The 22,570-nt window shown below is 45.9% G+C and overlaps 1 protein-coding gene and 1 long non-coding RNA gene across 2 annotated transcripts in view; one reads left to right on the plus strand and one right to left on the minus strand.

Moving 5' to 3' along the window:
* The window catches only part of LOC117528275 (septin-9-like), a 274,932-nt gene extending 269,435 nt beyond the window's left edge, over positions 1–5,497 (minus strand). The window contains exon 1 of the mRNA XM_034190883.1: positions 5,277–5,497. Within this exon, the coding sequence (XP_034046774.1) occupies positions 5,277–5,298 (22 nt within the window). The 5' untranslated portion in view covers positions 5,299–5,497. The remainder of the gene's footprint in view (positions 1–5,276) is intronic.
* On the plus strand, positions 3,544–22,446 carry LOC117528278. Its single transcript, XR_004565721.1, has 3 exons — positions 3,544–3,637; positions 11,645–11,650; positions 22,436–22,446. It is a non-coding gene; the product is annotated as an uncharacterized LOC117528278 (long non-coding RNA).
* Positions 22,447–22,570: the final 124 nt, after the last annotated feature.

The raw sequence follows: 22,570 nt of genomic DNA on the forward strand, positions 1-22,570 counted from the left end.
CATCCGCTCATTATGACATACAGATGGTTCAAAATGAAGAGAGTGAGGAAGAGACAGATAAAGAATGGCTTTAGTGACTGTGGTTATCCTTCAAATGTGCGTGCGTGTGTGTGATTCTTTTGGCTGCTCCTCTTTTACTGGGGGTCACTGCCATGGATCTGCATGTTGACTTGGCACAACTTTGACACCAGATGTCCTTCCTGTCACAACTAGAGATGAACAAGAAGACAAGGACACAGGTGGGCTTTGAAACCTAGATCTTCTAGTTGGGTGGTAGGACCAGCAGTACAGCACCACACTGCCCCCAACTTTCAAATGTGCCAAATACAATTAAGCCTCATCATCAAGAGAGAGAAAGAGACTAAAAAATTATTCTTAAAGGAATGAGTGGATTTTGCTCAAACATGGTAGCAATGTTCCTGTGGTGATTAATTTTTGGAGTAGAGCTATCAAAGGTCAAGGTCATCAATAATATAAGCAGAAAAAACAAACAAACCACATTTTCCATTATATCTCTGCAGTCAGTAGGGTTAGAGAGTTAATGAAAAGCTTATCCCAGGGCATACATCATTTATATTTAAATGGTTTGAGAAATGGTACGATGTCACAAAGACATCATGAAATTACATTATTGTTTAGAAGATATTTTCCGAGGTATCTCCACAATTAATATAAGCCATGGGCCAGACCCCTGAATGTGGCCATCACAACCACCTATAGTGGCAAATCTTACTGCTCAATAATTTATGCAGTATATATATATATATACTCAACAAAAATATAAACGCAACACTTTTGGTTTTGCTCCCATTTTGTATGAGATGAACTCAACGATCTAAAACTTTTTCCACATACACAATATCACCATTTCCCTCAAATACTGTGCACAAACCAGTCTAAATCTGTGATAGTGAGCACTTCTCCTTTGCTGAGATAATCCATCCCACCTCACAGGCGTGCCATATCAAGATGCTGATTAGACACCATGATTAGTGCACAGGTGTGCCTTAGACTGCCCACAATAAAAGACCACTCTGAAAGGTGCAGTTTTGTTTTATTGGGGGGGGATACCAGTCAGTATCTGGTGTGACCACCATTTGCCTCATGCAGTGCAACACATCTCCTTCGCATCATCCGTGAAGAGAACACCTCTCCAAAGTGCCAAACAGCAGCGAATGTGAGCATTTGCCCACTCAAATCGGTTACGACGACGAACTGGAGTCAGGTCGAGACCCCGATGAGGACGACGAGCATGCAGATGAGCTTCCCTGAGACAGTTTCTGACAGTTTGTGCAGAAATTCTTTGGTTATGCAAACCGATTGTTCCAGCAGCTGTCCGAGTGGCTGGTCTCAGACGATCTTGGAGGTGAACATGCTGGATGTGGAGGTCCTGGGCTGGTGTGGTTACACGTGGTCTGCGGTTAGGTAGTAGGGCCACCACTGGCAGATTGGTCCCTGTTGAGGAGACAGACAAAGGGCAATTCAATATACTCTTTATGATGGACACAAAACTGGGGCCACCTTCTGGAACCAGGCTGAGGGGGGGGTGCTTGAAGGCAAGCACTTGGTGGCAGGATTTACAGCCGTGGGACTCGGTCAGGCTCAGTATAACAAACGCATCATGGTGTCACCTCCATGTGGCCTCACCACCCGCAAGGGGTGTGTAAAGGGTCTGGTGCACTGTGTTGCAGGTGGTAGACAGAACCAAATGGTCACACGGACTCATACTGTTTTGGTACTTGACTCTTGGAACATGTAACGTCACCTCTCTGGTGGGGAAGGAGCTGGAATTTGTGCAGGAGGTTGAGTGATGCCAACTATGAATAGTTGGGCTCACATCCACTCACAGCATGGTCTCTGGAACCAAACTCTTCAAAGGGGCTGGAGTCTCTGTTTCCAGAGTTGTCCAAGTTGAGGGGTGCTTTGGGTGTGGGGATACTCACAAGTCCCCTAGTGAGTGCTGTTATTTTGGAAAGGAGGGGACTGCTTCAATGTGACTTCATATAACAACGAGGAGTCTGACTGTTGTTTGTGCATTCCCACCAAACAGCAGCTGAGAGTGTCCAGCCTTCTTGGATACTCTTGAACTCTTGGAGTGGGATCCTGGAAAAGGTTCTTGCTGCGAACTCCTTGGTTCTACTGGATTAGTGCAATGCGCGTGTGGGCAAAGAGGGCAAAACTTGGAGGGGAGTGACTTGGGGGATCAGCCCCCTTGATCTGAATGGAGTTTTGTTGTTGGACTTCTGTGCTGTCATGTATTGTCCATAACAAAGACCTCATCCCAGCACAAGTAAATACACATGGTACCAGAGCACCCTAGGTCAAAGGTCAGTGATCGATTTTGTAATTGTGTCATCAGACCTGCAACCTTGTGTCTTGGACACTCGGGTGAAGAGAAGAGCGGAGCTGTCTACTGATCACCACGTGGTGTTGAGTAGGGTCTGATGGCAAGGTAAGCCAATAAACTCACCCAGAAGGCCTAAATATGTGGTGAGGGTTTTCTGGGAACATTTGGTGGAAGACCCTGTCCAGACAACCTTCAACTCAAACCTTCAATGAAACTTCTCCCAGATCCCAAGGGAGGCTGCGGACATGAAAGCGGAGTGGTCCATGTTCAGGGCATCCATTGTTGAAGCAGCTGTGCAGAGCCATAGCCAGACTGTTGTCTGCACTTGTTGCAGTAGCAAACTAAAGAACCTGTTGGTGGACACATGCAGTAAGGGTTGAAGATGGAAGCCTTTCATGTTTAGTTGGCACATAGGTGTCTGGAATCAGCAGATAGGTACTGGCAGGCCAGAAGGACTGTAGCCTCAGTGGTGGCTGAGGCAAAGACTCAGATGTGGGAAGAGTTTGGATAGGTCATGGAGAATGACGTTCGGTCAGCCTCAAAGCAGTTCTGGCAAACTGTCAAGCCCAGGTCCAGGGTGGATTGGCCATTGGGAGTACTGGGATTTTTCCTGGTGGGCCAATTAATAATGGACCGATGGCTGCCCGTTTTTTTGGTGTTGTGCCTTGCCATGGTAACTCTCTTGGCCCAGGGAGAGAGACATGCACTGGCCCACAGAGCTCAGCTGCAGCCTGCAGACAGCATAGGTCTAGTGGCTTGTCTGTCAAAAGAATACCTGACCCAATTGTGGCCCTATGATAGGCTGCAGAGGGCTGCATGATGCAAGAGACACATGGCACAACACGAAAAACAAAGTGAGTCACAAAATAGAGGGAAAAAAAACGGCGGTGCAGAAAAACTCAGGAAATTTTAAAAAACAACTGATGCTGCTAAGAGCACTAAAATTTCAGAGATGTTTGATGCAGGGGTTGTCCTGGCAGGGGCGCCTGCGGGTCCCTCTCAGCAGCAGCAGGTGGTATTAGAATCAGACAATGAGGCTCCCGCTGTCAGGGAGGTGGCACCGGAGCAGGAGGAGATTGGCGGTGGTGGCGATGATAGCAGGTGGGTGCCAGCATGGTGTGGATAAATACTCATTCATGTTTAGGCTTCCATATAAATGAAAATGCCCCCCCCCCCCGTCTCCATAAACATGTAATGTACTCAACTCATTGCAAACTCTGCATAGTGTGGTGTGTTACAACTAAATCTAGTTATCTAAAGTATTGGAAAACAATATCATATTCATATCCTGTGTAGTCATCATTTATTTTATTCAAGGCTCCAGAACATAACGGGGTTATTGTTCAGTATAGTAGTGTTGTTAGGGGCTTTGTATTTCATAGGGGCGAGTTGGCACAGTATCTGCATGCAGATTATTGGTGAACCAGACTGAACCAAAAAGTCCAGGGCTGAATTTTTGTCCTAGTCCAGCCCTGGCCCAGGCTGTGTTCAGCAAGTGGTTAATGAAGGATTACACAGGTGTCAAAATTTTAAAATGCAGAAATCATATCATAAAAGTATATCACATTATTTGTCTGACAAGCGCAGCACGGTGACGTAGTGGTTAGCACTGTTGTTTTACACCAAGAAGGTCATGGGTTTGCTTCCCACCTTCCTGTATGGAATTTGCATGTTTTCCCTGTGTTTGCGTAGATTCTCACCGGATGTCCTGCCTTCCTCCAACCTCCAAAGACATGCAGCTTTGTGTGAAAGTGTTTGTCTATATGTGGCCCTACAACGGGCATCTTATCTAGGGTGTACCCCACCTCAAGCCCTTTGAATGGGACAGGCTCCAGCAGCCCTCCACCCTGTGACCCTGATTGGTGTAATGTAGGGGTAGGCAATCATATGCCATGAAGGCTCAAGACACTGCAGGTTTCCCTTTCTACCAATTTAATTTAATTCAGCGGGTGATTTCATTGATGATCATGTGTTTATGTTCAGGGGAGAAGCTACCAAACCTACCTTCTGAGGTGAGTGATTGGTTGCAAGGACAACCTGCACTGTCTTGGCCCTCGTTGCCCACCCCTGGTGTAATGGGTATGAAAAATTAATTAAAAAAAATGTATTTATTGGTCTCAAATCTTTTTCACATATTAGACAACTTTTGTAACCAAAAGACTTTGGTAAATCCATTTTTAACACCAAAACAGTTTGTACACATGAATAAAGATTTACTTTCAGTCAAAATTTGAAGAATGACTTAAAACATATTTCATATTTTAAGCTTTTGAGCCAAATAATATTTTTCACAGTGTTTTAGAGAAATATGTCTTTCACATCTAGAAAGCAGAGGTTGTTCTGAATAGTCTGATATGCAACACATGAGCATTATACTATATTTAAGTGCTTTAAAATGGAATTACTGAAGGTATAGTAAAATGTCTTGCACTTGCCGGCACATCTGTGGACCCTAGAGGGCCAGTATTACTCCTTCTATATCCTCCTGACTATATATATACACAGCCCCTTCATGTCTTTCAATTAAACACTACATTTATGATGTCCAAAGAGAATATACCAGGTTGTTTGATCTTGGCCCAAAGCATGAACCCAATGAGCGCCTAACTATTTTAGTACAATTAAAATTTGAGAGATTGTGCACAGCTTTCTATGCCACCTTTCTCTTCTGCTATGATGCCATATGTGGCTGTCAGAAACTGAGTTCAACTATCCTGCAAAGAACAGATTTTAATAACCACACCCACCATGTGCAGAGCTTTCTTGCAAAAACGAGAGCGTTGAAAGGTTCCACACTTCATTTTGTTAGCCATTTACTTGATTTCCATGATCTCTTTTTCCATTTTCACTCCTTTACACCCGCAAACATGCAAGTTGCAGCCTGTTTCATTGCAAATGCAGCATATTATCACAAAACAAAAACACCTACCTTGATATGAAGTCTTCTTCATGCTTCTGATGGCAGAAGATGTTTCTGTAAAAATACTTTTTTATGTGTTTGTATCCGTATGTTTTTCAGGCTGCTGTTTTTCAGACACTCCTAAGTCCAGGTAGATTCACTCCTTTTGAGATTTTTCTTTTTGTTTTTTTCTCCTCCTGAAGGTATTTCCACAGTGAAGCCACTTGCAGAGACGGTTGGGAACGAGCACAGTCTCACCTGTGCTCCTGACACACGCCCACTGCAGGAGTGGTTTACTGTAACTGTAACTCTTCACTGCATATCCAACCTGGGAGGTGAAACACACACACACACACACACACACAGGGAATTACCTGGAGGTTTTACAAACCTCCTCACATAGGAAAAATATATTTAATGCATCTGTTTCTTTTTTTTTTTTTAATACATTTATCCAGAGGTGCACACTGTCTGTGCACTGTGAGGTTGTGGGGAGTTTATTTGCAGATTGTGACCCAAGTCATTTGTGCCAGTGACCTTTAACCTTTTCAGATTCCACACGTCAAACTGTGGTGACCTGCTTTATGTTCAAGAGTCCTGAATTCACCCCCTGCCACAAAGCACTGAGCAACAGCGCCCTCTTGTGGATCCTGCCGGTCTAACAAGTCCGCTTTAATTGTGTTTCCTGAGCTTGTCATCTGCAGAGCTACTGCTGCAAACATGACTAGATGCGGCACTCAGAGAGTGCAAAGTCCAATCTTTAGTCTATTCAAGAGGAATACACTGATCCGAAAATGTATTGTGGTCCAACAGATCCAGATCACTGGTTGTAGACCAAGCTTTATCCAATGGTGGTCTATGGACCACTGGTGGTCTGTAAGTATATTGGTAAAAATATCACATTTTAAATTAACATCATATTCTGACTATTTCGCAAACTGTTTGAAAATTACTCCAAAGTCTAACAGCTAGTGCAATACTGTTGGAGTGGTAAGCAGACCCGTTTTTGGATATTTGGGAAGTAAGGTGGTCAGTGAGATGTTTTTTTCTATTGGTTAATTAGTCCTTGGTCTGAAAAAGTTTGTGAAACAGTGATCTTGATCCTTATCACTCATCTTTGATCCCAGTCTTTGTTCTTGATTGCTGACCTTTCATCCATATTCACAGAAAAAAGGACACAACTGCAATATGTACATCAGTTGCACATGAAAATTCAGTAAGGTATGTCTTCTATAATATATTCCAATTCTAAAGTAGAACTCTATTAGTGTATACTAAGATATAGCTAAATATCTAAAAAAAAAAAAAAAAAAAAAAAAAGTAGAGTAGAGCCACTTAGGTGCCTGGTCTTGAGAACCAGGGATGGTAAGATCTGAATCTGACAAAGAATAAAACTGCTTTTAGTATGAATGCTGAATTTGATCTTCTGATCTTTGATTGCCTTTGTGATGGAGGCCAGCAGCAGTTGCTGTGCATATGGTAGTCCTCTTGCTTGCCTCTACTGGTGGTTGGCTCTCACTGCGGTATTGTATCACTTCCTGTTCCGGAGCACAGCGGTGTTTTTCTGTATCTGTTAGCTGTTTAATCTGCGCAGTTAGATTGATCTAGTTATCTAGATTACGATTTGTTTCCCAGTGTAATCTTTACGTGCCTTAACTAAAGCACTCCTTCTGCTGAATCACCTCTAAATTATTTACACATTATTCACTTTGCGTGTTTTTAGGAATCCGCTAGCTTAGCGTAGCTACTAGCTCTTAGCCGATTTAGCATGGCGGCTTCTCCTGTCTCTCCCGCACTTCTCTGCTCTGGGTGTGAAATGTTTAGTTATTCCTTGGCCTCCTTTAGCAGTAACGTACTTGTAATAAGTGTAGCTTATTCGTAGCTTTGGAGGCCAGGCTGGGCGAATTGGAGACTCGGCTCCGCACCGTGGAAAATTCTACAGCTAGCCAGGCCCCTGTAGTCGGTGCGGACCAAGGTAGCTTAGCCGCCGTTAGTTCCCCCCTGGCAGATCCCGAGCAGCCGGGAAAGCAGGCCAACTGGGTGACTGTGAGGAGGAAGCATAGCCCTAAACAGAAGCCCCATGTACACCGCCAACCCGTTCACATTTCTAACCGTTTTTCCCCACTCGACGACACACCCACTGAGGATCAAACTCTGGTTATTGGCGACTCTGTTTTGAGAAATGTGAAGTTAGCGACTCCAGCAACCATAGTCAATTGTCTTCCGGGGGCCAGAGCAGGCGACATTGAAGGAAATTTGAAACTGCTGGCTAAGGCTAAGCGTAAATTTGGTAAGATTGTAATTCACGTCGGCAGTAATGACACCCGGTTACGCCAATCGGAGGTCACTAAAATTAACATTAAATCGGTGTGTAACTTTGCAAAAACAATGTCGGACTCTGTAGTTTTGTCTGGGCCCCTCCCCAATCGGACCGGGAGTGACATGTTTAGCCGCATGTTCTCCTTGAATTGCTGGCTGTCTGAGTGGTGTCCAAAAAATGAGGTGGGCTTCATAGATAATTGGCAAAGCTTCTGGGGAAAACCTGGTCTTGTTAGGAGAGACGGCATCCATCCCACTTTGGATGGAGCAGCTCTCATTTCTAGAAATCTGGCCAATTTTCTTAAATCCTCCAAACCGTGACTATCCAGGGTTGGGACCAGGAAGCAGAGTTGTAGTCTTACACACCTCTCTGCAGCTTCTCTCCCCCTGCCATCCCCTCATTACCCCATCCCCGTAGAGACGGTGCCTGCTCCCAGACCACCAATAACCAGCAAAAATCTATTTAAGCATAAAAATTCAAAAAGAAAAAATAATATAGCACCTTCAACTGCACCACAGACTAAAACAGCTAAATGTGGTCTATTAAACATTAGGTCTCTCTCTTCTAAGTCCCTGTTGGTAAATGATATAATAATTGATCAACATATTGATTTATTCTGCCTAACAGAAACCTGGTTACAGCAGGATGAATATGTTAGTTTAAATGAGTCAACACCCCGAGTCACACTAACTGTCAGAATGCTCGTAGCACGGGCCGGGGCGGAGGATTAGCAGCAATCTTCCATTCCATCTTATTAATTAATCAAAAACCCAGACAGAGCTTTAATTCATTTGAAAGCTTGTCTCTTAGTCTTGTCCATCCAAATTGGAAGTCCCAAAAACCAGTTTTATTTGTTATTATCTATCGTCCACCTGGTCGTTACTGTGAGTTTCTCTGTGAATTTTCAGACCTTTTGTCTGACTTAGTGCTTAGCTCAGATAAGATAATTATAGTGGGCGATTTTAACATCCACACAGATGCTGAGAATGACAGCCTCAACACTGCATTTAATCTATTATTAGACTCTATTGGCTTTGCTCAAAAAGTAAATGAGTCCACCCACCACTTTAATCATATCTTAGATCTTGTTCTGACTTATGGTATGGAAATAGAAGACTTAACAGTATTCCCTGAAAACTCCCTTCTGTCTGATCATTTCTTAATAACATTTACATTTACTCTGATGGACTACCCAGCAGTGGGGAATAAGTTTCATTACACTAGAAGTCTTTCAGAAAGCGCTGTAACTAGGTTTAAGGATATGATTCCTTCTTTATGTTCTCTAATGCCATATACCAACACAGTGCAGAGTAGCTACCTAAACTCTGTAAGGGAGATAGAGTATCTCATCAATAGTTTTACATCCTCATTGAAGACAACTTTAGATGCTGTAGCTCCTCTGAAAAAGAGAGCTTTAAATCAGAAGTGTCTGACTCCGTGGTATAACTCTCAAACTCGTAGCTTAAAGCAGATAACCCGTAAGTTGGAGAGGAAATGGCGTCTCACTAATTTAGAAGATCTTCACTTAGCCTGGAAAAAGAGTCTGTTGCTCTATAAAAAAGCCCTCCGTAAAGCTAGGACATCTTTCTACTCATCACTAATTGAAGAAAATAAGAACAACCCCAGGTTTCTTTTCAGCACTGTAGCCAGGCTGACAAAGAGTCAGAGCTCTATTGAGCTGAGTATTCCATTAACTTTAACTAGTAATGACTTCATGACTTTCTTTGCTAACTAAATTTTAACTATTAGAGAAAAAATTACTCATAACCATCCCAAAGACGTATCGTTATCTTTGGCTGCTTTCAGTGATGCCGGTATTTGGTTAGACTCTTTCTCTCCGATTGTTATGTCTGAGTTATTTTCATTAGTTACTTCATCCAAACCATCAACATGTTTATTAGACCCCATTCCTACCAGGCTGCTCAAGGAAGCCCTACCATTATTTAATGCTTCGATCTTAAATATGATCAATCTATCTTTGTTAGTTGGCTATGTACCACAGGCTTTTAAGGTGGCAGTAATTAAACCATTACTTAAAAAGCCATCACTTGACCCAGCTATCTTAGCTAATTATAGGCCAATCTCCAACCTTCCTTTTCTCTCAAAAATTCTTGAAAGGGTAGTTGTAAAACAGCTAACTGATCATCTGCAGAGGAATGGTCTATTTGAAGAGTTTCAGTCAGGTTTTAGAATTCATCATAGTACAGAAACAGCATTAGTGAACGTTACAAATGATCTTCTTATGGCCTCGGACAGTGGACTCATCTCTGTGCTTGTTCTGTTAGACCTCAGTGCTGCTTTTGATACTGTTGACCATAAAATTTTATTACAGAGATTAGAGCATGCCATAGGTATTAAAGGCACTGCGCTGCGGTGGTTTGAATCATATTTGTCTAATAGATTACAATTTGTTCATGTAAATGGGGAATCTTCTTCACAGACTAAAGTTAATTATGGAGTTCCACAAGGTTCTGTGCTAGGACCAATTTTATTCACTTTATACATGCTTCCCTTAGGCAGTATTATTAGACGGTATTGCTTAAATTTTCATTGTTACGCAGATGATACCCAGCTTTATCTATCCATGAAGCCAGAGGACACACACCAATTAGCTAAACTGCAGGATTGTCTTACAGACATAAAGACATGGATGACCTCTAATTTCCTGCTTTTAAACTCAGATAAAACTGAAGTTATTGTACTTGGCCCCACAAATCTTAGAAACATGGTGTCTAACCAGATCCTTACTCTGGATGGCATTACCCTGACCTCTAGTAATACTGTGAGAAATCTTGGAGTCATTTTTGATCAGGATATGTCATTCAAAGCGCATATTAAACAAATATGTAGGACTGCTTTTTTGCATTTACGCAATATCTCTAAAATCAGAAAGGTCTTGTCTCAGAGTGATGCTGAAAAACTAATTCATGCATTTATTTCCTCTAGGCTGGACTATTGTAATTCATTATTATCAGGTTGTCCTAAAAGTTCCCTAAAAAGCCTTCAGTTAATTCAAAATGCTGCAGCTAGAGTACTGACAGGGACTAGAAGGAGAGAGCATATCTCACCCATATTGGCCTCTCTTCATTGGCTTCCTGTTAATTCTAGAATAGAATTTAAAATTCTTCTTCTTACTTATAAGGTTTTGAATAATCAGGTCACATCTTATCTTAGGGACCTCGTAGTACCATATCACCCCAATAGAGCGCTTCGCTCTCAGACTGCAGGCTTACTTGTAGTTCCTAGGGTTTGTAAGAGTAGAATGGGAGGCAGAGCCTTCAGCTTTCAGGCTCCTCTCCTGTGGAACCAGCTCCCAATTCAGATCAGGGAGACAGACACCCTCTCTACTTTTAAGATTAGGCTTAAAACTTTCCTTTTTGCTAAAGCTTATAGTTAGGGCTGGATCAGGTGACCCTGAACCATCCCTTAGTTATGCTGCTATAGACGTAGACTGCTGGGGGTTCCCATGATGCACTGTTTCTTTCTCTTTTTGCTCTGTATGCACCACTCTGCATTTAATCATTAGTGATCGATCTCTGCTCCCCTCCACAGCATGTCTTTTTCCTGGTTCTCTCCCTCAGCCCCAACCAGTCCCAGCAGAAGACTGCCCCTCCCTGAGCCTGGTTCTGCTGGAGGTTTCTTCCTGTTAAAAGGGAGTTTTTCCTTCCCACTGTAGCCAAGTGCTTGCTCACAGGGGGTCGTTTTGACCGTTGGGGTTTTACATAATTATTGTATGGCCTTGCCTTACAATATAAAGCGCCTTGGGGCAACTGTTTGTTGTGATTTGGCGCTATATAAAAAAATTGATTGATTGATTGATTGATGGTAGTCAGCAAACCTCACTCACCAACACGGTAACACCTAAAGACGCTCTGGCCACAGACACCCGGGCCCGCAGGTTTTAGCCTCCTGGTCAGACTGTCTGCCTCCCATACCAGAGATTGTGAATTCGCAGCCTGACAGTGGAGCAAGTGGATGAGACAACCTACACAATGCAGAAGGTACACTTCGAGTCCTCAGTGGAGGTTACGTTTTTGTTGTCATCTGTTTGTCTTTGATCCTGTAATCAGGATCAAAGGAATAAGTGGCTGATCCTATACAGTAATTTTTGCAGAGTAACATTTACTCTGCTGGGATAACATTTGGTCCTTGTCCAAATAGAGTTAAATATACTCTGTCACAGTGCTAAATCAACTCTATCACAGTGTAAAATCAACTCTTATTGGAGTAGAAACACTTGATTTGATGAGACGGAGGAGCTGATTTCACCCTATAATAGAGTGTATTTTACTCTATTCACTCCAAGACCCCCCTGGGTGCCCTGGGGTGGGGGGGGGGGGGTGGGTATTTATGTTCCGGATGCCCTCAGGGGGGAGGTAATAAAGTGGGGACACGACAGCGGCTTCTCTTGCTAAAAAAACGAGCACATGGTCCAAGAAAGGTTCTGGCGGCCTCAAATGCTCCAGGACATAACGGGGTACTACCTGGGTTAATACCTGTCAAACTTGTGCCATGCATAAATCCTCCACTCGTTCACCGGCGGGTGAACCTTTCCCTTTACCAATCCCAACACGCCTTGTGATCACATATTTCTATTGATTTCGTGAATGGCCTTCCGCTGTCAAAACGGAATGCTGTAATTCTGACCGTTGTTGATAGGTTATCCAAAATGGCACATTTTATCCTGCTGCCTAAATTACCCTCTGCCTGTCTAATGTGTTCAGGTTGTAGGGTTTCCCCAAGGACATTGTTTCTGATAGTGGACCCCAATTCGTCTCTCAGTTCTGGATGGAATTCTGCCGTCTGCTTGGGGTCACCTCAAGTCTCACCTCCGGCTACCACCCACAAGCTAATAGACAAACTGAACGCATCAATCAGGAGTTGGAAAAAGGGCTACGGCTCCTCGCCTCCCAGCACCCAGCCTCCTGGTCAACCCAGCTAAGTTGGACTGAGTTAGCACACAACAGTCTGCCTTCCTCCTCCTCCGGTTACTCACACTTTCATGTTGTTTATTGCCGCCAAACATCCATGTTTCCTGCTACAGACTTAAACTCTCCTGTTCCTTCCACTTTGGCCCTCATCCTGGGGTGCCAACGAACCTGGGAGTGGGCTAGACAGGCTGTACTACGTGTATCGGCATCTTATAAGACTGCTGCTGATAGGAAGAGGACTATGGCACCAACCTACTCCACTGGCTAGAATGTCTGGCTCTCCACCTGGAACCTGCCTACAAGGGGACTACCCAGGAAACTTGCTCCCAGCTTCATTGGTCTATTCCCCATTTTAAAAATCATTAATCCTGTCTCTTTTCATCTGCATCTTCTGAGGTCCATACAGATCCATCCGACATTCCATGTCAGCCATTTATTTTGTTTTATGGTTTTCTGTTGAAATTAGTTCTGTTGCTTGTCTCTTTTTTTTTACTTGGGATTCTCTGTCTTTACTTCTCTTCTCTCTCTCTCTTGGTGTTTGGTGGTGGGTGTTTCACTCTGTCTGGCCACTTCCTTGTTCTGGTTCTTTCTTCCACACCTGCTTCTCATTTGTAGCTAATCACCTGGGCGTATTTAAGCCTCACCTTGTGCACTCTTTCCCTGCCAAATCGATGCACCTTTTGCCTTCACTTCCAGCTCTGTTTCTTGTGTTTCCTTGTCGTCATGTTTCTTGTGTTTCCTCGCCGTGCCTGCTACCTTGTGTTTTTGACCATCTGCCTGTTTATTTTATCTGCCAGCTGACGACTAAAGTAAACTGTCTTAACCCTAAGAACTTGCTGTGTGAATCTTGCATTTGTGTCCAACAGTCTCTGACTGCAAAGCCCGATACAAAGAGCAATGGGCAAAACTGTTGAAAGATAGGTGCACCAAGCTTGTGGGATCATAATCAAGAAGACTTGAGGCTGTAATTTCTGCCAAAGGTGCATCAACAATGTATTTAGCAAAGGATGTGAATACTTGTGTACATGAATTTTTTTGTTTTTTATTTTAAATAAATTATGTTGTGTGGGCCGCTGAAGAGGAGGTACTGCTGGCCCACCACCACCAGATGGCGCCCTGCTTGAAGTGCGGGCTTCAAGCAGGAGAGGGCGTCATAGCAACCGGGAGTGACAGCTGTTACTCATCATCAGCACCAGCTTTCACTCATCCACATCACCACCACCATAAAGGCCGGACTGCAACTCCACTCCCCGCCGAGAAATCAGCAACCTTGGAGGTAATTTCTCTGCTGAATTTAAACTGACTAATAGTCTGAACTTCTTTGCAGCCGTTTTCCTGTGGGTGTTGCCTTATCTGTGGGATTGGCGTTTGGTGTGATCAGCGACGGCTTCGCTTCACACCCCAACCAGATAAGTGGTTAGACAGGAGCTGCACAAGTGTTTGACTGGAGGTGGAGGTGCTCCCTCCTTACAGAACACAGACTGTGGGATTACCGAGTGTGCGTACTCACACTCACCTGTGCTGTTTCTGTTCTCTGCCAGCAGTACCAGGTCTGACAGCTGGAGACGGTGACCACCTGGGGACCCAGGACTTGGCGGCTCCGGTGTTCTTCAGATCCGTTGGCGGTGAGGGCCGTGTGGGATCCGGCTCGGTTCTGGACGGGCGTCTCCTATCCTCAAGCCTGCCCACACGTCACCCAATGTGTAATTGACTATAGTCCCAAACTGATTGTTGTCTGTATTCCATTGTGCACAATTTACAACATTAAATTGTTACTGTTTGGCTTATCCATTGCCCGTTCTTTTACGTCCCCTGTTGTGGGTCCGTGTTCCTACACTTTCACAACAGGATTTCTCGGCCAGTGTCATGGATCCCGAGGGGTGTCAACCATCGCTTGAACGGCCAATGGAAGAGCGAGGTGCACAGGCGCCAGCAGGAGGCGTGTTAGGTGAGCTGCAGCACATCTTAACCGCTTTTACTGCTCGGTTGGACTTAGTTACCGAGCAGAGCATTGTTCTCAATTGAAGGATGGAGGCTCTCACCGCCCAGGTGGAAGCGCATGCTCAGGGCGCTGCTGCAGCACCTCCTCCTGCTGACCGAATGCCAGAGACAGACATTCCACTGGTCGTTCAACGAACCCCCCCACCTTCTCCTGAAGCATACATAAGCCCTCCGGAGCCGTACGGAGGCTGTGTGGAGATGTGCGCGGACTTCTTGATGCAGTGCTCGCTCGTCTTTTCACAGCGTCCCGTCATGTACGTGTCAGACGCTAGCCAGGTGGCTTACGTTATAAATTTGCTTCGAGGAGAGGCACGCGCCTGGGCTACAGCGCTCTGGGAGCAGAATTCACGGCTCCTAACGATTTACACTGAGTTTGTGAGGGAGTTCCGACAGGTGTTCGACCACCCTCATAGAGGCGAGACCGCTTCAAGCGTGCTGCTGTCGATAAGACAGGGGTGTCAGAGTGCAGCGAAGTATGCAGTCGACTTCCGCATCGGGGCAGCGCGAGCCGGCTGGAATGCTGTTGCGCTCCGTGCCGCCTTTGTAAACGGACTGTCTCTGGTCCTTAAGGAGCACCTGATGGCGAAGGACGAGCCGCGGGATTTAAACGGGCTTATCGACCTGATTATACAGTTAGACAACCGATTAACAGAACACCGACGGGAGCGAGACAAAGGGCGTGGTCAGGCACAAGCCGTCCCTCTTCCTCCCGGGTCCGAAAGGGAGCTGACTTCCCCACGCTCCACAGCCAGGGCTCTCCACGTGATGACAGCTCCCCCTGCTGACGTTGCTATGGAAACGAGCAGGGCCAAAAAGCGATCAGATCAGAGACAAAGGAGGCTGATCTGTGGAGAGTGTTTTCTCTGCAGCTCAACCGAGCACACACAGAGAGAATGCCCCAAACGGTCAAAACAGCAGCACTCGTCCTTAGAGACTGGGCTAAGGGTGGGTCACAATACCCACGCGGGGAAACCCCGGAAATCTGCAAGTATCCCAGTCACGATCCTGAGTGGGGATCTAACCCTTCACGCCCCAGCACTGGTGGACACGGGGTCAGAGGGGAATCTGCTGGATAGCAGATGGGCAAAGGAGATTGGGCTCCCTCTAGTGGCCTTACCGTCACCATTGTCGGTACGGGCCCTAGATGGCACCCTTCTTCCACTAATCACACACCAGACACATCCCGTGACTTTGGTTGTATCTGGGAATCACAGGGAGGAGATTGTGTTTTATGTAACACCTTCTACCTCCCGAGTGATTTTGGGTTTTCCATGGGTGTTAAAACACAATCCCCGGATTGATTGGCCATCTGGGGTTGTGGTTCAGTGGAGCGAAACCTGCCACCGGGAGTGTTTAGGATCCTCGGTTCCACCCGGTGTGACAGCTAAGGAGGAGATTTTAGTCCCCCCCAATCTGGCGGCGGTGCCAGCCGAGTACCATGACCTTGCTGACGTCTTCAGCAAGGATCTGGCACTCACACTGCCCCCACACCGTCCGTATGATTGTGCCATTGATTTGATACCGGGCGCTGAGTACCCGTCCAGCAGGCTGTACAACCTCTCACGTCCAGAACGCGAATCAATGGAGACCTACATCCGGGACTCGTTAGCTGCCGGGTTGATCCGGAACTCCACCTCCCCGATGGGTGCTGGTTTCTTTTTTGTGGGCAAGAAGGACGGCGGACTCCGTCCATGCATTGATTACAGAGGGCTGAACGAGATCACGGTTCGCAACCGATACCCGTTACCTCTGTTGGATTCAGTGTTTACGCCCTTGCATGGAGCCCAAATTTTCACGAAATTGGATCTTAGGAATGCTTATCACCTGGTTCGGATCCGGGAGGGAGACGAGTGGAAAACGGCATTTAACATCCCGTTAGGTCACTTTGAGTACCTGGTCATGCCGTTCGGCCTCACCAATGCGCCCGCGACGTTCCAAGCGTTGGTTAATGACGTCTTGCGGGACTTCCTGCATCGGTTTGTCTTCGTATATCTAGACGATATACTCATCTTTTCTCCGGATCCTGAGACCCATGTCAAGCATGTACGTCAGGTCCTACAGCGGTTGTTGGAGAACTGGCTGTTTGTGAAGGGCGAGAAGTGCGAGTTCCACCGCACTTCTTTGTCCTTCCTGGGGTTCATAATCTCCTCCAACTCCGTCGCCCCTGATCCGGCCAAGGTTGCGGCGGTGAGAGATTGGCCCCAACCAACAAACCGTAGGAAACTGCAACAGTTCCTCAGTTTTGCAAATTTCTATCAGAGGTTCATCAAGGGCTACAGTCAGGTAGTTAGCCCCTTGACAGCCCTGACCTCCACAAAAGTCCCCTTCACCTGGTCGGATCGGTGCGAAGCCGCATTTAGGGAGTTGAAACGCCGGTTCTCGACTGCACCAGTTCTGGTGAAGCCCGATCCCAATCGCCAGTTTGTAGCTGAAGTGGACGCCTCTGACTCAGGGATAGGAGCCGTGCTATCCCAGAGCGGGGAGTCCGACAAGGTTCTCCATCCATGTGCCTACTTTTCCCGCAGGTTGACCCCGGCCGAAAGGAACTATGACATCGGCAACAGGGAACTTCTTGCGGTGAAGGAGGCTCTTGAGGAGTGGAGACACCTGTTGGAGAGAGCATCGGTACCATTTACGGTTTTCACGGACCATCGGAACCTGGAGTACATTCGGACCGCCAAGCGTCTGAACCCCAGGCAAGCCTGCTGGTCACTGTTCTTCGGGCGTTTTGACTTTCGGATCACCTACCGCCCCGGGATGAAAAACCAATGATCTGACGCCCTGTCCCGGGTGCATGAAGAGGAGGTCAAGACCGAGCTGTCAGACCCGACGGAAACCATCATCCCCGAGTCCACTGTTGTGGCCACCCTCACCTGGGAGGTGGAGAAGACCGTCCGGGAGGCCCTGACACGGAGCCTGGACCCGGGGACAGGTCCGAAGGACAAATTGTACGTCCCACCAGAGGCCAGGGCTGTGGTCCTAGACTTCTGTCACGGGTCTGGAGGAGCTTCTGCAGGGAACTGGGGGCCACCGTAAGTCTCTCGTCCGGGTACCATCCCCAGACGAACGGGCAGGCAGAGCGGATGAATCAGGAACTGGAGCAGGCCCTCCACTGCATGACCTCCACGCACCCGGCGGCCTGGAGTGACCATCTGGCCTGGATCGAGTACGCTCATAATAGCCAAGTATCGTCTGCTACCGGCCTCTCCCCGTTTGAGGTGTGTTTTGGGTACCAGCCCCCATTGTTCCCGCTAGTGGAGGGAGAGGTCGGGGTGCCCTCGGTCCAGGCCCATCTGAGGAGGTGCCGTCGGGTGTGGCGTACCACCCGCTCTGCCCTGCTCAAAGCCCGGACGAGGGCCAAGAACCATGCAGACCGCCGGCGTGCCCCGGCCCCTACGTATCAGCCTGGGCAGGAGGTTTGGCTTTCCACGAAAGACATTCCCCTGCAAGTGGAATCCCCGAAGTTAAAGGACAGATACATTGGACCTTTCACCATACTCAAAATCCTCAGTCCAGCCGCAGTGAAGCTGAAGCTGCCAGCTTCACTGCGGATACATCCGGTTTTCCATGTGTCACGTATCAAGCCTCACCATGTTTCACCCCTCTGTACCCCCGGACCGGCGCCGCCTCCTGCCCGGATCATCGACGGGGAGCCGGCTTGGACCGTGCGCCGGCTCCTGGACATCCGTCGGAAGGGCCGGGGGTTCCAGTATTTGGTGGACTGGGAGGGGTATGGACCCGAAGAACGCTCCTGGGTGAAGAGGAGCTTCATCCTGGACCCGGCCCTCCTGGCCGACTTCTACCGGCGGCACCCGGACAAGCCTGGTCGGGCACCAGGAGGCGCCCATGGAGGGGGGGGTCCTGTTGTGTGGGCCACTGAAGAGGAGGTACTGCTGGCCCACCACCACCAGATGGCGCCCTGCTTGAAGTGTGGGCTTCGAGAGGGCGTCATAGCAACCGGGAGTGACAGCTGTTACTCGTCATCAGCACGAGCTGTCACTCATCCACATCACCACCACCATAAAGGCCGGACTGCAACTCCACCTCCCCGCCGAGAAATCAGCAACCTTGGAGGTAATTTCTCTGCTGAATTTAAACTGACTAATAGTCTGAACTTCTTTGCAGCCGTTTTCCTGTGGTGTTGCCTTATCTATGGGATTGGCGTTTGGTGTGATCAGCGACGGCTTCGCTTCACACCCCAACCAGATAAGTGGTTAGACAGGAGCTGCAGGAGTGTGTGACTGGAGGTGGAGGTGCTCCCTCCTTACAGAACACAGACTGTGGGATTACCGAGTGTGCATACTCACACTCATCTGTGCTGTTTCTGTTCTCTGCCAGCAGTACCGGGTCTGACAGCTGCAGACGGTGACCACCTGGGGACCCAGGACTTGGCGGCTCCGGTGTTCTTCAGATCCGTTGGCGGTGAGGGCCGTGTGGGATCCGGCTCGGTTCTGGACGGGCGTCTCCTATCCTCAAGCCTGCCCACATGTCACCCAACGTGTAATTGACTATAGTCCCAAACTGATTGTCTGTATTCCATGGTGCACAATTTACAACATTAAATTGTTACTGTTTGGCTTATCCATTGCCCGTTCTTTTACGCCCCCTGTTGTGGGTCTGTGTTCCTACACTTTCACAACAAAATTAGCAAAAATTTCAAAAAAATATTTTTTCATGTCATTATGGGGTGTTGTGAGTCGGCATTTGAGGGGGAAAATGAATTTACTCAATTTTGGAATAAGGCCATAACATATCAAAATGTGGAAAAAGTGAAACTCTGTGAATACTTGCCGGATGCAGTGTATTTAAGTGAGACAGAAGCTGTAATAATTAAAAGAAATAAACAAACCAACCTTCACTGTTATGTGTCGACACGGGTTGAGGAGCGAACCTGTGTCAGACGGAACCCAGCGCTACAAATAACCAGAAAAGCGGTTCCAAAAACAATATATTTATTTCACCCGCTGGTGCATAAAAAGTGTAAAAACAGAAATAGCGTCCTTCTGGTGGAGTGACTGTTAGCACGCTCTCCAGCGCCCAAAAGGATCGAAGCCCGGCGCTCCTGGACCCACTACCACCGCCAAACACCCCCCAGGTGGACACGACAAACCGACTCTCTGCGAAGCAAAGAAGAGGTGAGGTAAGTTAGCAGTTACAACTAATATCCTTCAAAAGACACACACTATCAGCAACACATGCAGGTCTGAATTTTAAACTTTATGCAAATGAGCAGCTTCTCACAACAGGTGGAGGATCACTTATCCGCATGCCACAGCAGTGAGAAGCGAGCTGCAGAATCCTCATCACAATTCAAGTATACTGCGTAACAAAATACCAAGTTACTATCAACAATTAGTCAAACACTTAATCGCCTTTGATGTGTGCTGACAGCATGTGTCCCTCACCCTTCCTTGCTTCACGGGCTCGATGTGTCAAACCCAGGCGCGGTCCTCAGCGTCTCACAAACGAACATCACAAGGTTGAGTTCCCGGCAGTTCTGCTTGAATCACACATGACTTAAATGCAGAACGCCATCCAATTATCTGCTTCAGCTGAAAGTCTTTAAGGTTGCATGTGAGCACCATTCACAGGTGCTGCACATGATGTTGATGAGGATGAAGGATTCTTCAGCCAGCACCTTCTCCACAGACAAATCAGTTCTCATGCCACCTGGAGAGCAAAGAAAAGAAAAGACCACCAAAATATCCAGCCACACCCCCCAACACACAACATTCACATCACCTGACTGAGTCCAAAATGTTAACCACTGAATGACAAATCTCAAGTAGAAGCAAATGAGTGGTAGATGCCTGCATGCTGTTTCACTTTGCTTGTGCTTTGTTGCACATGCAGGAAATATTTCTCACTTCCAGGGTAGTTTGTGTTTGTTTCTTGTTTTCTATAATGCAGTCAAAAATAAAGAGTAAAGAAGGAGCCAAAGAGACAGCACAGTGGCACAGCTCAGTAATGACACTCAATGATGATGTGGTAGATTGTAGGTACTTTACCCATAACCCACTGTTACACCACATCTATTTTAGATTGCTCCACAGCTGTACAATATGACCCTATCAACATTTGTCCCTCAAGATACCTCTGCTAGTTAATGCAGAATATCTGCCGATTTCCAACTGCCAGGAACTAGTACCTGATCTGAAGAGGAACCATGTGCTTTTCCAGCAGGACGATCCACCACCAGCGAGCAGTGGCTCATTTTGTTTCAGCACATCTGTTCTTTTTGCATCAGTGTACAGACAGTTAACTTCCTGTTTACAAATTAAGGAAAGAAAAAAAAATCAAAAGCCACATTTATCCAGATGTACTGGGGTGCTTAAGACTTTGGTATATGAATAATTTGCTGCAGCAGTGTTTTAGTTTTGAAGCAGTACATCATCATGCTGTTTCATGCAAGTAAAGGAAACATCCTTTTACCCAGTTTGAGGTTATGAATTCATTAAATTAACACTTTGAGATTTCAGAATGTTATGAACATTAGGAATTCCTACATCTCTAAATGCTTTTTAAGAGAAAAATGAGCCAGTTGCCATTTTAAACTGCAGAATTTTGCATGCAAATCATTGTATCAGCTGGTTGTCGACACCAAAAAAAAAAAAAAAAAATAGATGTGTAGAAGAAAAATAAAAGTGGTCAACAAATGCAGTCTGTACAGGTGCACATGTCTAAGTACATAGGTGACTTCGAAAGGCCTGTGTGATAACCGTGACTGTTGCTTTATGAAAGGCTTTAACCGCATCCTGTTGTTGCAGTAAAACATCAGACTCAGAGAATGACTTCAACCAGACAACATCTGTTTGTGCAGGACGGCTGCACATCTGAAGACTTTAAAACTTGGAGAAATTACATGACTTATGTGGATAAAACCAATTGGATACCTGTGCTTCAAGCCCTTTTGCACGGAAGCAAAAAGTTTTAAATTCAATTCTGCAGCAGCTCATTGTACACAAAAGGGGAGAAATAGCTGCATTGAAATTAAATGTCTGCTCTTTCACATATTTGTTTATTTTCTGAAGCACTTTCGTTTGTTTGTTTGCTTGTTTGTTAGTTTTTTGTTCTCTTTATAAAAACAGTTCTGTATTTTGGAAATTGTGCCCATACTCACAGGGATCAGGGAGTTGACCCCTACATCATCATAAAACTGGACCTGCCTGTAACCATTTGAATATTTGTTCATTGTTAAAGGATAGGGATTTTTTTTTTCCCATTTTTCAAGATTTTTCCTGACTTAGACCTTTGACCTAGAAAATTGAATCAGTTCTTGCCTATCAGGATATGAATCCTCTAAAAATTTCATAATGATATATGACAAATTGTGGATTACAGGCTGTTCACAAACAAACAAACAAATGAACACTGTCACCCTGAGAGTGGACGGTATCTTGCCAAAAGGTGAACAAAAGAGACTACAATGAAGAATGACCAAAATGAAGACGGACTGACAGGCAAGGGAATATACTATATTCATGCCAAATTGCAACCAGCAGGGTTTTTTTTTTTTTTTGGTGATTTTAGTGTTTGACCTTCCTGTGACCTTGACATTGACCCATTTGTGTGCTGAAAGGTATCTCAGTTGGACTGCTACATGTAATTTTACAAGAGTCTGCAATGATGATTTACACGCTTTGTCACACCCATAAAAAAATCTAAATTTTACAAGTTTTTTGTGATGACATCATCAAATGACAGCTTAAAACTTGTGATATATTATGGATGCTTTCATCAAGCACTTTAATTTGATGCATTCCATGACATGTTTAACTCAAAAGTGAAATTTGACAGACTTTAGCTCACGTGTGACCTCAAAGTAAATCCTGAAGGTCAAGGTGATCGCTTATCCAAGGTAATGGCTTATGGCAATGCCATTCACTATATTCATGCCACATTTGGAGGCAACCTTTCAAAAACTGCACCCAGGAAAGTTGATTTGTTGACTTTAGTGTTTGACCTTCCTATGACCTTTGACTTTGACCTTGACCTTGATCCTCTGTGTGCTGAAAGGTATACCAGTAGGACTCCTATGTGTGAACTTACAAGAGTCTGCAATGACGAATTAC

The sequence above is a fragment of the Thalassophryne amazonica genome, chromosome 16 (assembly GCF_902500255.1).
Source record: "Thalassophryne amazonica chromosome 16, fThaAma1.1, whole genome shotgun sequence".
NCBI lineage: Eukaryota > Metazoa > Chordata > Actinopteri > Batrachoidiformes > Batrachoididae > Thalassophryne > Thalassophryne amazonica.